The sequence below is a fragment of the Spermophilus citellus genome, assembly GCF_964194105.1.
Source record: "Spermophilus citellus genome assembly, chromosome: 10".
In the NCBI taxonomy this organism is placed as follows: domain Eukaryota; kingdom Metazoa; phylum Chordata; class Mammalia; order Rodentia; family Sciuridae; genus Spermophilus; species Spermophilus citellus.
In genome coordinates, this window is record NC_138197.1 from 50,316,755 (window position 1) to 50,336,677 (window position 19,923).

Sequence of the window (19,923 nt, forward strand, 5' to 3'; positions counted from 1 at the left end):
CAAAGACCTAGGTATTAGATCAGCAACCTAGAAACTTACTAGAAGGTAGGCCCAACACTTCAACATGTCAGCTTGAGAACTGACTTCCTCAACAAGATTCCTAAAGTGCAAAAGGTAAAATCAAAAACCAGTAAATGGGATGGTGTCAAACTAAAATGTTTCACAGCAAAGTAAACAATCAAGACCATGAAGAGAGAGCCTACCGAATGGGAGAAAATCTTTGTCACCTGCACCTCAGATAAGATGTTAATTTCCAGGATATTAAAAAAACAACCCAATCAATAAATGGGCAAAGAAACTAAACAGATGTTTCTCAAAAGAAAAAATAGTAACAAATATGTGAAAAAATATACAACATCATCTGTAGCACTTAGAGCTATGCAAACTAAAACTGCACTGAGATTTCACCTTACTCTAGTCAGAATGGCAATTTTCAAGAATTAACAATGTTGGCAAGGATGTGAGGAAAAAGGGTAAACTCTTACATTGCTGATGAGCCTGAAAATTGGTGCAACTACTCTGGAAAGCAGTATGGAGGAATGGAATGGAATCACCATTTGACACAGTTATATCACTCTTCAGCATATACCCAAAGGACTTAAACTCAGCATAGTATAGTGATGTGGCCACATCAATGTTTAAAGCAGCTCAATTCACAATAGCTAAACTATGGAACCAACCTAGGTGCCCTTCAACAGATGAATAGATTAAAAATTGTTTTGATACATATACACATGGAATATTACTCAGTCATAAATAAGAATGACTTTATGATATTTGCTAATAAATAGATGGATCTAGAGACTATCATACTAAGTGAAATAAACCAATCCCCCAAAACCAAAGGCTGAACGTTCTCCTGATATGTGGATGCTAACTCACAACAAGGTAGGGAGGGGAAGAATAGAAGTTAAATGGATTAGACAGAGGAGAAAGAAGGGAAGGGAAGGGGGAATAGGAATAGGAAAGACAGTGAAATGAATCTGACATAATTCACCACCTCCAGATAATTGCCAAGATCCAGATTCATGAACTGGCATCACGTCTGTTCTAATTAGAATAAGATATATTCCATGTTTGTATAAGTATATCAAAAAAGAGTCTACTGGGCTGGGGATGTGGCTCAAGCGGTAGCGCGCTCGTCTGGCATGCGTGCGGCCCAGGTTCGATCCTCAGCACCACATACCAACAAAGATGTTGTGTCTGCCGAGAACTAAAAAATAAATATTAAAAAATTCTCTCTCTCTCTCTCTCTCTCTCTCTCTCTTTTTAAAAAAAGAGTCTACTGTCATGTATAACTAAGAATAATTAAAAAGAAAAAAACTCACAGTAGCACAACACTAGGCACCAAGCTTCCAGTACATTAAACTTTGGGGACAGACCACATCCAAACCATGTTAATAATTAATAAATAACATAAGTATGACAATAACAAGGGGGCAAAGGAGAAGAGGAGGAAAACTACCAATACTGAATACTATGTACTAGAAATTGTTCTAAATGCCACGTAGTTTTAATTTATTATCATAATTATATGAAGTAGGTATTATTGTGTCTATTTTATAGATGAGGATACCAAGGCCTTGGATGATCAAGGAATTAGTAAGTAGCAGAACTTAATTTTGAGCACTGACAGAGATACATACAGAAAATTTCTGAATTAAGAGATGCAGCACGGGCTGGGACTGTAGATCAGCGATAGAGCGCCTGCCTACCACATGTGAGGCACTAGGTTTGATCCTCAGCACCACATTAAAAATAAAGGTATAAATAAAGGTATTGTGTCTATCTACAACTAAATTTTTTTTAAAAAAAGAAATGCAACACAGTAGTCTAATCCTAACCACCTCTTACTAGTAGTAAGTAGTAAGACAAATTATTTAACATCTCTGTGCTTTAGCTTCATTGTTTGTAAAATGTTGCTAATGGTTCCAACTTCATGGTACAGATTACGCCATGTATGAAAATTTGTTAAATAAACATGATTTGGAAATTGGCATTTACCATGAGGTGCTTCTGGTATAGCTAATCAACTCTTTTCAAGCTACCTCTGGTAGCTTCCTACTTTATTTCCTGAAGCTGTGAAGACTCTCTTCTTCTGTCTCTTGTTCTACTTACCCTTTTTCTATCTTTCCTACCATTTGTTACTTGTACTTCCATAGTCCACATTCTGTCACAGGAAGATGTCCCTCCACCCAGCTTATCACTGGTAGACTCTAACATTCCTTCTTACCATCTCCCTGCTAATTTCCAAGAACCAGATTCCTGAACCAGGATCATGCCTGGCAACCTCCCTGATAGAGAGGGTGTACAGTGGTGAGAACACTGTGTGATGAATCCATTAGCATTCAAATAACTCAGGGGAGGGTCCTTGGGGATGTTGGAGCTCAGAATACTATACGGCAAAGTATAATCTTTGGCATGCTGAGCACATTTGAGTTCAAAGGAATTGGAAGACCTTAGAAATTGCCTCAGAATCAAGGACTTTCTAGACTTTTCTTGTTCATCCTCCACCCTTGGTTCCTGGCATACAGCTTCTAAATCCCTGACTGACAGAAAAGGTCTAGAGGAATTGCTTTTGTTTTTCATAGTAAGTTCTCTTCAACTATACCTGAGTTTATGCTAGTGTGGTGACTCTTGGAGGATGGGGGCCGGTTGTCAAAGGAAACAAGGTCACTTTAAGGTTAGAAATTTTAGCTCTACTCCTTAACCTCAGGGGAAGAGAGAGGAACTGGAGATTGACTTAATCACCAATGGTCAGTGACTTAATCAATCATGCCATGAAATGAGGCCTCCATAAAAACCCTAAACAATGGGGTTCTGAGAGCTCTGGGGTTGGCGTACACACCTAAAGAGGTTATGGAATGTCCACAACCCTTCCCACATACCTTGCCTTATGTATTTATTTACACAACTCTTTATTCCATATCCTAATATCCTCCATAATAAGCTAGTAAGCAAAAGTAAATATTTGCCTATATTTTGAGAACCACTATAGTAAGTTACCACACCTGAGAAAGAGGTATGGGGAGGTATGGGAACCCTACTTATAGCTGGTTTCTGTAAAGTACAGGTGGTCACCTAGGACTTATGATAGAAGAGGGGTACAGACTTGTGGGACAGAGTAGGACTCCTGTGCCAACTCTGGGTAGTGTCAGCATTGAATTGTAGGATGCCTGATTGGTGCCCAAAGAGCAGAAGATATAAGTTGGTATGAGAAACCTCACACACAGAGTACTGGTGTCAGAGTATTGGACGTATTAAAAAAAAAAAGTTTCTCATCTTTCTTGGGATTTGAGGAATCATATCATTCAGTTCAAGAAAATTGTCACCCATTGTCTCATTGAATATTGCCTATCTACCAGTCTTTATTGCCTTCTTGTACTCCTCCCTGTTTTTAGTCTGTTTTACTCCATTATACATGTCTGTTAACTACTCTTTCATATTTTCTCCCTCCTTGATTTTCTTCTGGTAAATTCTTCCAACTTCATTTTAAAAATATTGTTTCACAGTATTTTTAAGTGCATTGTAAAGTAGAAGTTTCTTAGGCTAACCTATCTATTCTATTAGCAAAAGAAGAAGTTAGGATACTGTTATTCATCTTCACACCCCCAGTACCTGAGAGCAGAGACCTGGCTTCTAGTAAACATTAAAGATTATGGGTACTGAATTACTGAATAGTAGATGTGTTAATAAGGTTTATATTATTGTGACAAAATATCAGAAAATCAATTTATAAGGATAAAAGATTTATTTTGGCTCATGGTTTCAGAGGTTTCTTGAAATTCATAGTCCCTTGGTCCCATTCCTTTTGGGCCTATAGTAGAATATTATGGCAGGGAACAATTTGTAGAACAAAGCTGCTCACCTCATTGCAGCTGGGACCCAGAGCAAGAGAGGAAGGGGCCAGGGTCCCTATATCCCCTTCAATAGCACACCCTCAGTGACCTAACTTCCTTCTATTAGACCTCACTTCCTAAAGGTTCCAACACCTCTCAATAGTGCCGTAGTGACCACCCAAGCCTTTAGCATACAGGCTTTCAGGAGACATTAAGATACAAACCATAACAGTAGATGATACTAGCTGGGGACAAAAGTCACCCATCTATACCCAAGTTATCTACATAAATGCACTTGATTTTTTTTCTGGCTCAGAAAATTGTTTCTCGTTTACGTTGTCTTTATATAAAGAAGCAAGTGAATGTTAAGAGTTGTAAAAAGAAAGTGAAAAGCTTACCAAATCTCTCTCTATACCCGAGGGTTTAGAAGTAATAGTGTTACTAACTGGCAAATAATATAGTAATTTTTTATTTTTGGAGTTAACATCAGAATTCTTGTAACTTAATTTATATTATAGGACAATTCTTAAATACTTACACGTAGAACTAATTTACTTTTCTCAACCACCTCCATAAAAGTCTGATTTGTTTCCTCTTTCCACAAGCTAATGAAAGTATTTATTTCTTGGGCTATTGAAGGATCAGGACTCCCATCACACTGAATATAGTGTTTCCACTGTGGAATAAAAAAGTTTAAAGGTTCATTTTTTACGAGAATTCAACCAAAGTTTAAATTACTTCTTTTTAAATGTCTGAGTACTCACAACCCAGTTTTTCCAATTTAGACAAAAAAAATTTTTGATGACTTTAACGAGTAACTTGATATAAACCAAATATTAACCAATAAACAAAGTAAAATAGCCAGATTATTTTTCAATCCAAATAATTTCCAATCTTCAAAATTCATATTAATAGAAGTTCTATTTACTTTCGTATTTTCATTTTTCAAACACTTGAGCTGGCCACAGAAGGGCACACCTGTAATTCCATTTACTCCAGAGGCTGAGGCAGGAGGAGGATCACAAGTTCAGGCTAGGCTCAGCAACTTAGACCCTTCTCAAAAAAAATAAGAAGGGTTAGGGGCATAACAGGTCAGTGGTAGATTACCCCTGGGTTCAATCCCCAACACTACAAAAAAATCAACAAATAAAAAAATCCTATTTGAGTTATTCATTACCACTGGCATTTTAAGAATCCCTCTATTACTTTTACATCCTATGCAAATTTTACATTTGGAATAATATTGAATTCACAATTTTTACTTAAAAATTGTACCATAATCATTTACCTTATTATAAGAAAGTTTTATTCAACCCCCTCACCCTCTTTTGGTCAAACTCTTGCTGAGTGAGAGTTACCAAAACTTAGGGCATCAGTGCTACTCTCGGTCATGATCATCCTGGATTTTCAATCATAACATGTTATTTATCAGTGGCCTCATACTCGTGATCATGCATTTCTTTTCATTACAGCTTAACAGACCCTTCAGCACTCAGCAGATGTATACAGTTAAGACTCAGAAAATACAGCACACCAGGGAGACTACAATGGTGACCATCAGAAGGATAATAACAAAAATTAGAAGAATGCTCCTTACCTAGAGTCTCCATAAGCCAAATTAAATGATCAGAGAATGAGCCAGATGAAGAGTCTATTCATTTTAACCAAACAGCCTCTTTGTTAATTTTTCTCAATGTATTAATCCATGTACAACAAAAGTATCACACTGCATAAATTTCTCTCTGTTTGACTGGCACATAATCCAGCACTTCACAGCCAAATTAAATTAAAATAAGGAAAGAGAATAAGAATTTAGAATAGTATAAAACTACAGTTACAATATCAACCCACCAAGCAAAAATGGTAGGCATAAGCAAGGAAAAATTAAAAGGTATAATATTCTCATTCCAATGAGGACTGACTCTCACCATCTTGTATACCCACAAGACATTAATTTAAAAAAAACTGAATAGCAGAAAGATTGGTAGAGTAGTGAGAAGGGAACAAGGGGGAGAAAAGATAAAAGGGCCTGGGGAAGTATTAAGGACTAAATTAGAACAAATTATATTTTATGCTTTTTAAAATTATGTCAAAATGAATTCTAAAGTTATGCATAACTAAAATGAACTGATTAAAAGTAAAAAAAAAATGTAAAAAATGGTATTATCTTTGGCCATAGCAATCCAACTGACCTCGTCAATTTCTATTTTTAAAAATGTTATTGATCCTTTCACCTTTTCCAGAAATTGAGGATTATAGGGCCAATGCTAATGCCACTGTATTTGTAACCTTGTTTGCTTCATAATTTACCTTCTGTCACCACAGATTTCTTCAGGAATGCTCCATAAAGAAAACATTTCTGAATAACATTTTAACTACTGTTAACATTGGCCTTCCTGCATGGAAAGCTTCTGTACAATCACAGAACACAGCCTATTAAGAACATATTCATATCCCACTGAAGGTAGCCATTGAGTAGAATTTCCTTGTAAATATGCAAATAGCCCATCAGATAGCAGAGATATATTACTTGAAGTATTGTCTTCCCAGGATTATGGGCTTGACAAGCCAAAGACTGGCAATGAACCACAGAAACTTCTTCAGAACAGTCATCATATCAACACTTTCCCATAATTTGTATAATTTTGTCTACTTCAAGATAAGTTATAGAATGCAGAATAATCAAATTTCAAGCCCAATTATCATCATCTGCCAGAAAGAGAAGCATAAGCAGGAAGCCTAGTTAAGACAAAATGATCAAAAATGAAGTCTGTTACTTGTGAAGACCCAAATATTTTTGCCTTTTCTTTTGTAAACCTCTCTAATGACTTAGGCCTTCTTTTCTTGTTTTTTTGGAGAGGGAGACACTCTCATAAATGGAGACTTTCTCCATAGGTATACATTTCCCTCTCTAAAGGTTGATCTCAAAGTAACTAAAAATAGGCAGCTTCCCAGCACAACCTAGGTTTGTTTTTGTTTTTGTTTTTAATTGTTACTAAATTCAGGGTGGGACCTACATTTCCATTCCTGACTTAGACACCTTACATTATTTTTCTGAGCTTAAGTTTTTTTTTTTTTTTTAAAGAGAGAGGAGGGAGAGAGAGAGAGAGAGAGAGAGAGAGAGAGAGAGAGAGAGAGAATTTTTGATATTTATTTTTTAGCTATTGGCGGACACAACATCTTTGTTTGTATGTGGTGCTGAGGATCGAACCCGGGCCGCACGCATGCCAGACGGGCGCGCTACCGCTTGAGCCACAGCCCCAGCCCTGAGCTTAAGTTTTAAATCAAAACATAAAGGTGATTTTTAAACAAAGGCTCACTCTGCTTATTTCAACTTGTATAAAATAACTCATTTTTCTTTTTCATTTAGTCATTTAAAGCCTCTGTGTATTAAGTTTTAAAAATATCTCATTTTTGTGGAGTTTTGATTTTGCAATTTACACCACAAGAAAGTAATTTTGTACAAATTAAAACTTCCTTGTAAGATTTATCCATTTCTCAAACATAAATGTAAATTCTTATACATAAAACTGGGTGGAGTAACAAAGTTCTAGACCCAGGGCCCTTTTGTTTCTGACTGACCCAAACAGACCACGAATCCCAAGAACTTCATATGCCCTCTTGGCACAAGCTGACCCTTCTTATTTTCCCAGTTATGTTCTCTCTCACAGAATAAACTATCCCTAGAAGAGGTTCAGAAAATGGAGTTCTAGACTCCATGGATCCAGATGAACCCACGATTCTGATTTTTTGTAACCTTGCTTATCCACTGAACTCTGTTCAATTTTTTTCTTGCCTGACCCAGTCAGACACCTGAGGCTTCTCTAGAGAACCCACTCTCATTCCTACTGAACCAGTTCATTTTCTGGCTTACCCAGCCAGACATCCGAGACTTCCCTACAGTACCTAGTCTGAATCAAAACATTTGCTCAAACTTAGTCCAAATCCCAAAGTTGAGAAGCTTCAGAATCCAAGCAATAACTTACCCACAATCCACAGATGGAGCAAAAAAAAACAATGAGCACAGTGGGCTTGGGGAGAACCCATTCCTTGTTACTTGATGCTTCTGGGGTCATGGGAGCTCGGCTTCAGAGCCAGCTGATTATGCCAAAACCACTAAAAGCGACAATTCCTTAGACCAATTATGTCAAGCAGAATTAATTTGAGCAAAGAAAAACAAACAAATCATGATTCATGAATCAGACTACTTCCAGAACAAGAGCAGGTTCTAAGAACTCAAGCCAACAACGTTATCACACAGTATTTATAGGGAAATGGAAGTGAGGCATAGAAAACAACTTAATTGGCTGAAGGTTAGACAATCAACCAATCAACTGCTTATAACTTGTTAGCTAATCAGCTACAGAACCTCCTGAAACCAACCAAAGCTCAGTTACTGTGATTAAACTCTGTACTAGTTTGGTTTGTGGGGTTCCATGTGGGTGCCCAGTCTGAATCCTTGGCTTCCCACACATTTTATTTAACACACTTTTATGTTAGGAAGACATAAACCTCATGGACTGGGCTCTGCTAATTTCAAACTTTTCTTCTGCAGCCTCCATACCTCTGTTAGTCTTTATAGAATTGAAGAGTTAAGGGTTTTGCTCCAGATCAGGCTTTGGCAGAGAATGTTGTGGCTAGTTTGATCTTCCATCCAGACCTTTAAAACTTTTTTTATGTCAGCAACAAGAATATTTTGCTTTGTATCATTTGTGCTTTCACTGAAGTAGCACTTTTAATTTCCTTCAAGAGCTCTCCCTTTGCATTTGCAACTTGGCTATATGATACATGAGGCCTAGCTTCTGGCCTACTTCAGCTTCCTCACTAAGCTGAATCATTCCTAGCATTTGATTTGGAGTGAAGAATGTATACCTATTTCCTTTCATTGGAACACTTAGGGGTCTTTACTGAGTTATTAATTGGCCTAATTGTAGTACTATTGTGTCTTAGAAAATAAGGGGCCTAAGGAGAGGGGAAAAGACAGAGAATGGCTGTCAGGGAGCAGAGTATACACACATACATCAATTAAGTTCGCCATCTACTACATGAGCAATTTGTGGCACTCCTGAACCCTTAGAATAGTAACATCAAATATTATAGATTGCAGATAATAATAATAGATGTAATATAAAGTTTGGAATACTGTGCAACTTAAAAGATGAAACACAGGCACAAAGTAAGCACATGTTGTCAGAAAAACTGCTTGACATGATTTCCACAAACCTTCAATTTGTAAAAACTGCAATGTACAATAAAGTGATGTACAATAAAATGAGCTATGTCTGTATGGATTCCCAACAACTGAGTCAGAGATAGGGTATAAACATTTCAAGTATATTATTTCTGACAAACAGCTTTCTACAAAGTTATATCAGTTAATTTTGTAATGAGCAATAGATTTGTCAGATTGTATTTCATACATAAATTTAAAGTTTCCTAGAGTCAAAATGAATGTCAGATTATATACACCTCCCTCTTCTGATCACAAAATCTCAATTAAAAAAAACTTCATAAAAAGAATCAGTCTTACGTGAGCAAGTGATCTAGTATCTCGTTTCAACTTCTCTGCTTCCAGAAAACACCCCTCTAATAAATTCAGTTCTGCAAGTTCTTCAGTTCTCCTTTGTAGATCCTGTTGCATAGGGATAGATATAATGATGTGTTCTTTTATTTCAGCTTTATGTTTCAAAAGTAGCATCTAAAATTTATTTGGCTAAGTATATGGTTTTAAAATGAATACTTAAATTAGTTTGACCACAACATCTGACATTTCAAGAAACATGAGATATTTCATCTGAAGCTGGTTTTCAAAGTCTCATTTGCAGAACTCTTGGTGGGGAAAGTTTTGGGGGAAAACTCCTTTGGGATCTATTAAATCATTTTTATAGCTGTATTTTCACAAAACTCGAAGACATTATATATCTTTCATAGTATACATTTTGTACTGATGGTGCAAGATGGTATAAAACTTCTGTTGCCTTAACAAAACAGAGCAGTTGACTCCAAATTGTACTAGATTGGGGGCTGGGAGGCAGGGCAGACCAGTGAGAAAGAGGAGCCAGTTGCAAATAGGAATGACTTGACAAAAGGGTAAAAATTATTAATTTTACTAAATCTCAACGCTAAACACAAGAATTTTTAATATTCTGTGTTTTACAATGGGAACTATGCATAAAGCACTTCTGCTGCATGTCAAAGAACAATACTATCTTAAGAAATAACACTTGTTGGGGCCATGGTGGTGGCTCAGTGGTAGAGCACTTGTCTAGAATGTGTGAGGCACTGGGTTCAATCCCCAGCACCACATAAAAATAGAAACAAACAAAATAAAGGTATTGTGTCCATCTAGAACTAAAAAAAAAAAATCCATAAAAAAATAACACTTGTGCAGTTACTTGAACATTTTGGCAGACATTCTCTCAAAATTGAATAAACAGAATATCATTCCAAGGACAATTCAAAATATTTTTTAATGATAAAATTGAAGCTTTCATAAAAAAATCAGATTTTTAAAAAACTTGTTATCTATGACTGAGTTTGACAGTTTCTCAATCCTTAAAAACTTCTGATTTGATTGGAGATATTAATATATGTGATTTTTTATAATTAATAATAAAATACATCACCATTTGGAGGTAAACAATTCAGTGAAACAAAATTTTTCCAAGCAAGCAATGCATGATATTGCAAAATCATGCATAGAATGAGATCTATTCAGAGTATAACAGAGGAATGTTTTAATGTAACACAGTATGAACAGTTATTTGATATGGTTTCAGATTCCACACTTAGGAAATTACCCTTTCTTAAGCAGGTTTGATAGCTCCTACTTCTGGAGGCAGAGGTAGGAGGACCACTTGAGGTCAGGAGTTTGAGGACAGCCTGGGCAACCCCAGTGACACCCCATTAAAAAAAACAGGAAGAGGAAAGGGAAGAGGTAGAAGAAAATGGAGAAGGCAACCCCAGTGACACCCCATTTAAAAAAAACAGGAAGAGGAAAGGGAAGAGGTAGAAGAAAAGAAGGAGAAAATGGGGAAGAAAAGGAACTACCACTTGTTGACTTCTGGTAATAAATCAAAGAATATTCACAATTATATTCCTTCTTTTCCCAACTGAGGCAAGATTTTCTTCATGGTATTTCAGTCGAAATACCACATTAGAACAGATGAAATACTGAAGTTGACATGAGAATCCAGTTGTCTTCAGTTAAGTCATTTAGTAAAGAGATTCAAGAAATCTAAACAATGCCATTCATTTCCCTAATTAAAAAATATAATTTTATTTTAAAACTATAAAGTATTTTCTATAAAATGTTAATGTGTTTACTTGTATTAGTTACAATTTATTTTTATTAATGTTTATGCCTATTAATATTTTTAAATGTAAAATTTAATTGCTACTATTATAAATATTGGTAGATGTAATTCTTAAAAACAAAAGATCCTTGGGGTGCTTCAGTTTTTTAATACATTAATTGAGTTTTGCCTTGAGACTAAATGTTTCAGAACTACAGGTCTAAAAGATTTTAGTGAAAAAGAGAAGAGAGAATTTGAATATTTTGAATTATTTTTTTGGTCCCTGTTACATTTGAATATAAAAGACTTATGCATTCTGAAGAGTTAGAAGCATAAGCTCTGAAGCAAAATCGCTTAGGTCTGTCTGTCCTAGTTTTGCAACTTATTAGTTGTTTATTTTCTTTTCAATTTCCTTATCTTTGAAATGTGGGTGACAGTTTCACTTGTTTTATGGTAGGAGTAAATGAGTTAAATCAGTTCATGTAGGACTAAATGCTACTGGTAGCTATGGGCTGAAAAGGACATTGGATGGCAACAGATCTGATACCCACAGAATTTAAGACTTCAGTAAGAATATTACTAATGTTCATTTACTTTTTCTTCAAGTTGATGCCATTTTTCATTCTCAATTCGCTGCTTTTCAAGCTTTTCTTGTTCTTCTTTTTCACATTTCAAGCGAGCTTCCTCTAAAGAACCAAAAAAGTAAATAAATGATCTCAGTGATTAGCTCACCTTTTTCTAAGGCTCTTAAAATTACTCTAATAATCTTCAAAAATACTGTAATATTTTATAGAAGATACATCCTTTACTTTGTGGTAGAAATAAAAATATTAGCTTTCTTCCTTCAAAAAAGTAAAATGACTCTCAAACTTTTTCACCAAAAAAAATGTGTTCATGATGATATTTCTCTTCTCGAAAGCTTTTATAGCAATCCAGTAATTATTTTAAGCAATAAAATACACAGATGTATCATGGGTAATTAGGGGAGTAAAATCTTCAGAAGACATCCATATCTACATCATCAGAAGTAATTACTTTAACCTTTTCTTGCTCTTACAATGAAAACAAATATAAAATATATATTGAAGAATATGACTTTAACCCAAAGTAATAAAATGTTCCCAAAATAAAGATCCTGATACTGAACTCTTATCATGAGTCATCTAAAAAAGGATTTATGACATTAAAAAATCAAATGGAACCCGAGTCTTTTAAAAAAATCTGAATATGAGTCTGATGATGTTCTTAATGCTAAAAGCTACAGCCACTAGCAATATCCAGAATTTTAAAATCACTTTTTTGGTATTTTAATTAGTCAACACTTTTATTAATGTTTAATTGAAAATAAAATTTGCATTTGGCAAATAAATATTGTTAAACTGCACAAACTTAAGCTGTTGTATGTATTTCTTGCTAGTATATAGTTCCAATCTTTAGTGAACTGAATTTAAGAATTCTTGTTGCACAATCAGCACCAATGCCCCAAATTTCATCAGTAAATATAAACACTTCAAGACAAGGTTGCTAAAATTAGCAAATAAAAATGTGGAATGATCACCTAAATATGAATTTCAGATAAACAACTTTTTAAAAAATTCATGCCCAAATATTGCACCAGGCAAAGTATGCCTAAGTTAGTCAATTTTCATCTGAAATTCAAATGGACTCCTGAATTTTATCTGAAAACACAACTAAGAGATTTAACTGAATATAATTTGTTTGTACTAAGTAGTAGGCACCCTTATAAAATAGGTATAAATTATTTTTTTAAAGAGAGAGAGACAGAAGAGAGAGAATTTTTTAATATTTATTTTTCAGTTTTCGGTGCACACAACATCTTTTTTTTTTTTTTTTTAGAGAGAGTGAGAGAGGAGAGAGAGAGAGAGAGAGAGAATTTTTTTTTAATATTTATTTTTTAGTTCTCGGCGGACACAACATCTTTGTTGGCATGTGGTGCTGAGGATCGAACCCGGGCCAACCCGGGCCGCACGCACACCAGGCCAGCGCGCTACCGCTTGAGCCACATCCCCAGCCCACAACATCTTTATTTTATTTTTATGTGGTGCTGAGGATCGAACTCAGTGCCCCACGCATGCCAGGCGAGCACATTACGGCTTGAGCCACATCCCCAGCCCAATAGGTATAAATTATAAAAAATTAAAGAATTATGAGAAACGTTGACTAAATTGCAAAACACTAACCTATTGTTAGTATTACCCTATATAGGAAAAAGTACCATTGTTTATTTTGTACCTTCCTCTTTTAGTCGTTTCTTCTCCTCCTCCTCTTCTAGCTGCTTCAGACGCTCAGCTTTGGAGATTTTTTTTTTCTTATGGCCAGACTTAACAAAGATCACAACATAAAAAAGGCTTTTAGCATGCACCAAATTTGCTTAAAAACATACACCTCCTCAAATAGTAATTATGAAAAACATTTTTGTTTTTAACCAATCTTTCATTTATTCACTCAACAGATTCGGTTGCTTATTAGTGCATAGCCTCAATTCAGTGCATTGAAGGACTAAATCTGGAAACAAATAAGAAAAATAAGCATTAAATTATTTAAAAGAAGAAATGAGTAGCTATTTTCATATCTGACAAAGCAAATTTCAAGCAAAAATTAATCAGAGGGACAAAGAAGGTCACTAAAGACTGGAAAAAGGAACAATCCAACAAGAAGATATAATAAATATATAAAAATATATAATAATAGTAATAATAATAATAATAATAATAAATAGTATATAAAATATATGCCCCCAAAGAACTAAAACTACAGCCATACAGTCACATCAATGTTTATAGCATTACAATTCACAATAGCCAAATTATGGAATCAGATGCCTGTCACTAGATGAATGGATCAAGAAAATGTGATAGACATACAAAATGGAGTTTTACTCAGTCATACAGAAGAATGAAATTATGGCATTTGCTGGTAAATGAACGGAAATGGAGAATATCATGCTAACTGAAATAGGCCAGACTAAGAAAATCAAGGGTCAAATGTTCTCTCTCATATGTAGAAAGTAGAGTAAAATAAGGAAAAATGGAGGGAGGGGGTCAGATATCATAAATATATAGAAAAGATCATTGGAATAAAACACGATCATCAAGGAAGGAAGGAAGGAGAGTTGGGAAAGGTGAAATAAATGTAACAAAATCCCTTTATGTGCATACATTAATACACCACTGCGAATTTCACCTATAGGTGTGTGTGTGGAAAGAACCAGTCAAGGGTAGACAAATATATGAGAGCAAGTAGAGGATAAGTGGAGTAGAGGAATGGGGTAAGGATAAGCAGAGGATAAAACAGGGACTCAAATGGAGTGGGTCAGAGTCCATGCATGTATGATTTTGTCCAGTTGAATCCAGACAGTATGTATAACTATAATGCTGTAATTAAAAAAGAGAAGGAATGCGAGTGACAATAATTCTCATACTCGGTCTCTGTATCTTTAAGTGGTACAAAAGAAAACCTCATATTGTTATGAAGAATAAAGAAAAATATATGTAAAAATCATTTGAAAACTGTACATCCATAAAAGTGGAAGGTATTTTTATGACTGATAGGTATACTGAGTGTTATTTTGGAAGTTAAGAGGAAGGAGAGATTATTTTCAATTATGAGGCTTAAGGTAAATGTTTATAGAGTAAGGGGTATTTAAATTTGTACTCAAAAGATGTTAATATTCAGGGTAAGATATCCTAAGAAGAGGAAAATATATGTGCAAGATACAGAGTTGGAAGAACACTGGATAGGCCAAAAAATTCAGTTGGTTCTGGGAAGACTCAAAGACGAGGTGACAAAGGGAATAAGCATGGAAATGAAGGTTAAAGCCTATGATAAAGTGTTTGGCCATTATTCTAAGAGAAATGGAAACCTTCTAAGACTTTGAGAAGGAGTGTGGCTCCTAAGAATATAATTTTGAAAACTAATCTTATTGAGCAAAACAGTTTTAAAGAGGATACTATTTTGTCACCTACTACCAAAGGCACAAAAAGACAAAATTGCATACTCTACTTTATATGTGGAAACTAAAGAAGTTCATTTCCTGCATGTAGAGAGTAAAATAGTTACCAGAGGCTGGGAATTGTGGTGGGGAGGGAGGGACAGAGAGAGGTTGACTGGTAGGAGAAATAAGCTCTAGTGTTCCAAAGCACAGTAGGGTGACTATAATTAACAATAATTCATTGACTATTTCAATATACCTAGAAAAGAGGACTCTGAATGTTCCTAACACAAATAAATGATAAATGAGGTGATTCTTGTATTAGTTATCCTTATTTGATCTTTTCACATTGTATACATTTATGAAAATATCACACTGTACCCCATAAATATGTACAATCATGTATGATTTTTAAAAATTATAACTAAAATAATTGTGATAATTTTTCTTTATAGTTTTCTTGTGTATCCCTAAGTAATTTCTTTTTTCTTTCTTTTTTTTTTTCTTAGTTGGCAATGGACCTTTATTTTATTTATTTATATGCAGTCCTGAGAATCAAACCCAGGGCCTCACATATGCTAGGCAAGCACTCTACTACTGAGCCACAACCCCAGCCCACTAAGTAATTTCTTTTTAGTTTTAATTTTTACATACATTTAACTGTGCTTTATGTATACTATTGAGATTTACTTCTTTTTATTGTGGTAAAGCACATATAGCATAAGATGTACCATTTTAACCATTTTGAAGTTTACAATTCAGTGGTTTTAAGTATGTTAACCAGCACCAGTTTTCAGCACTTTTCTAGCATTCCAAAATGAAATTTTGTACACATTAAACATACTTTTTTGTACACATTGAACATGCTTTGGAAGAATTGATGTAAATATTAAACTACTTATTTATCTTGAATAAAGAATTAGCTAACAAAGACTTATGGGCTCAGAATTTTCTTTCTGGGAAGATGAACCACTGATTTAATTTCTTAAATTATAGAACTATTCAGGTTTTCTACTTCTTCATTAAAATATTCTAAGTTATTTTTCCTGGGTGTTGGTCTAATTCATCTAGGTTTCCTACTTTTTTGGCACATAAAGTTGTTTAAATAGTGAAATTTATTGTTTAAATCATGCCTCCCTTTTTGTTTTTGATATTCATTATTTATGCTTTTTATTGATATGCTTACTAGAAAATTGTGAATTTTGTCAGTTTTCCCAAAGAAATAAATTGCACCTTGTTCATTTATTCAATTATTTTAATAACGTGCCTTTGGGGGACATTCAAGATTTAAAGTATAGCAGAGTACTATTTAGAAGATTTTCATCATCCGTAAAGGAAATTCTACATACAATGGAAGTGACATTTCATTTTTTCCCAAACCCTCAGCTATTGGAAACCACTGATCTACTTTCAACCTCTATGTTTGCTTACTGTGGATATTTCATATGACTGGAATTATACAAAATGGCAACTACTATGACTAACTTCTTTCATTTAGCATGTTTTCAAGGTTCATCTATGCCAAATCATGTATCAATACTTCATTTTTATGGCTGAATAATTATCTATTTTATGGATATAGCACATTTTGCTTATCCATTAATAAACTTATGAATATTTGTTTTTTTGTCATATATCTTATTATTTTTAAATATGATGTTATTATGATTATTGTTGTATACCTTACACATATAATCTCCTTTGCAGTTGGCTTTGTTTATGAGAAAGTGTTTTTATTTCACCTTTATTTTTGAAAACTATTTTAGCTGCTACAGAATTCTAATGTGACCATTTTTTTTCCAGTATATTGAAAACATTCCACTTTTTGGCTTCCACTATGAACTATTAGAAGCATAGTTCAAGTTTTTTCCCTTTTGCAAATTTCTTCATATAAACCAGGGAAGCAAAACAGGGATAAAAAACAGTTTTAGTATATCCATTATTTTTTGTTTCTTGTCTTCACTCAGGTCTTTTTCCTGATAATTTCTTACTATGTTTTTATCTCTTAGGTATTTTTCAGATGATAGTTTTGATCTATATGTATATAGTCAGCATTATTTATTGTTTTTTGGCAGAAAGGGTGGTCCCCAGAATCCTAAGTCCAATAAAATGGAAATGGAAGGATCAAAATGACATTTTTATTATTTTTAATCTTATCACTTTCATCAAAGCCTTAAAATTTCATATTTAATTCCAAGCATTAAAATTACTACCATTGGGGCTAGGGTTGTGGCTCAGTGGTAGAGTGCTCGCCTGGCACAATGGAGGCCCTGGGTTTGATCCTCAGCACTACACTACTTGACAAAGCCCGGTCATCAAACTTAAACCTCTTGGCCATAACAGATTCACTTTCTATCAAGGACAATTTGTTTTAATTTTTTTGGTATAATTTTAATGTGTTAAAATGCATCCTTGTGGTAATCCCAGTGGCTCAGGAGGCTGAAGCAGGAGGATCACAAGTTCAAAGCCAGCAACTCGTTGAGGTACTAATCAACTCAGTGAAACCTTGTTTCTAAATTAAAAAAAAAAAAAAAAAGAAAAAAGGGGGACTGGAGATGTGCCTCAGTGGTTAAGTGCCCCTGAGTTCAATCCCCAGTACCAAAAAAAAAAAAAAAAAAAAAAAAAAAAGTACCCTTGTGGCATCCTATTTCATAACTGATTATGTGTCAGGTATAAGTTGATTTCTTATACATTGTTTTTTAAAAATGTAAATAAAGGGCTAAGTATGTAGGTCAGTGGTAGAGTGGAGCCTACATGTACAAGGCCCCCAGATTACATACCCAGCACCTCAAAAAGTAAACTAAGAATTTAAAACTGAGTTTCAGTGTCCTGAACCTGATATATTTATATTCTAGTACTGACACTGAATAGTCCATAAAAATCAGGATTCAACATTTTGGCAACCCAGACCTGATGAAAATAGGCTTTAAAATACAGATATAAATAGGAAGGCCTTCATTTTCCCTATTCATCATAATTCTATACCTGGAAGGACTTAGGCAACACTTTCAATCAACTCAAATAAAATCAATTCAAACAAAAGTGTCCAGAGTTTTATAAAATTTCATCACAATCATATTTATAAACATAAATTTAAATATCAAAATTTCATTACTAATGCCATTTTCTTGCCAGGCATGGTGGCACAGGCCTGTGATCCCAGTGGCTTGGGAGGCTGGGCAGTAGGACAGCAAGTTAAAAGCCAGCCTCAACAAAAGAAAGACACTATGCAACTACCCTGTCTCTAAATAAAATACAAAAAAGGGCTAAGGATGTGGCTCAGTAGTTCAGTGACCCTGAGCTCAATCTCCAGTACCCAAAATGAAAAAAAAAAAAATAAGCTATTTTCTTCACTGGAATTTACAAATTATAAACTAAGAATAATGAGAATCATCTATGCATTCGTTAATCAGTAAGTTCGGTTCTTCCCATGATCTGATCAGTGTCTTCCACTATTTCATGTATTCTATGAAGTACAAAGGTTTTGAAAAACATTATTAGAAGTGCAGTGATGTATCTTTAAATAGTGCACCAGGTTTTGTAATTTTTTTCTAATTTTCTAGCCTTTGCAATGCACAATACTCATTTAAATTACATGAAATTTCAAAAGGCAACTTTTTTAAAAATACCTTTATTTTTTCTTATTTTTATGTGGTGCTGGGCATTGAACCCAGTGCCTCATGCATGCTAGGCAAGCGCTCTACCACTGAGCCACAACCCTGGTCCCATCAAAAGGCAACTTTAAGGTCTATTTTAATTTACTACACTAATTTACAATTTTACTGATACTTTAATCTACATTTAAAAATTAATAGTATTACTTTTTTGTAGTCCAGATGTTTTATCAATAAAGTATGTTCTGAGAGAGCTCTCTGTACTATTAATTGATCATAATCTCATGGACAATACCATTGAGCAAAAATTATCATCACTCCCATCATTCCATCCTATAATAAATATGAATTCAGAAAATCTCAATATTTCTCTTGACACATTTCACCACTAACACAGAGAAAGACAATAACAAGAAGTCTTTGATACTTTTATTAGAGAAAGCTTTGCCAACACCAACCAATGTTTTTAGTTTTCCATTGGTTTGAAACCACAGACCCTAGGCAATGAACCAAAATAAGATTTGCTGTGGATAAGAGACAAGCTTTTATCTTATAAAATACAAGGATGATTATAAAAGGGAAAGATGCAATGATAAGAAGGTAGGACTTTATGACAAGGTATTTTCTCAGGAAAGGGTAAATATTGAAGTTGACTATCTAAAAATTGATTTCCAAAAAACTGTGTCTTTGGATCCTTAGAAAAGTTTGTATAGTTCTGGGAGTATCTTTTACTTCCAGGAGTAAATTGGTTTACTTCAGCTTGAAATCTTCATATACAGACTGTTATTGCAACAGCTATTGCAGCACCCTAATGGGTCTTCCAACTTTCATTCTTATTTCCCTACAGTGAATTTTCCACAAGGCAGCCACAATGACCCTTTAAAAATGTAAATCAGATCATGCTGTTCTGCTTAAGGCTTTCCCAGGCTACCCAACACACCCAGAATGAAATCCAAATACATCAAGGCCTACTTGGCCATGAACCACAAACTAGCTCTGCTTAACAACTTTCAATTTCTACCTTGTTCATTCTATTTTAAATACACTGGCACCCTCACCAAGGTCACTTCTAACTATGGATCTTTGCAATAGCTGTAGAATGTTTGTCCCTTGGCAAGCTATTGACTTATTCCCTTGCTTTATCCACATTACTTTTCAAATTTTACTTGGTTAATAACCCTATATTAAATAGCATCACCACCATACTATATCCCACATTTTTC

At 34.5% G+C, this 19,923-nt stretch overlaps 1 protein-coding gene across 3 annotated transcripts in view; it reads right to left on the minus strand.

Moving 5' to 3' along the window:
• The window catches only part of DNAI7 (dynein axonemal intermediate chain 7), an 83,112-nt gene that overhangs the window by 56,339 nt on the left and 6,850 nt on the right, over nucleotides 1-19,923 (minus strand). For all 3 annotated transcript variants that reach the window (XM_081311153.1, XM_081311155.1, XM_081311154.1), the window contains exons 3-6: nucleotides 13,388-13,475; nucleotides 11,729-11,820; nucleotides 9,370-9,471; nucleotides 4,378-4,515 (exon numbers count right to left, since the gene is read on the minus strand). In XM_081311153.1, the coding sequence (XP_081167279.1) occupies nucleotides 4,378-4,515; nucleotides 9,370-9,471; nucleotides 11,729-11,820; nucleotides 13,388-13,475 (420 nt within the window). The remainder of the gene's footprint in view (nucleotides 1-4,377; nucleotides 4,516-9,369; nucleotides 9,472-11,728; nucleotides 11,821-13,387; nucleotides 13,476-19,923) is intronic.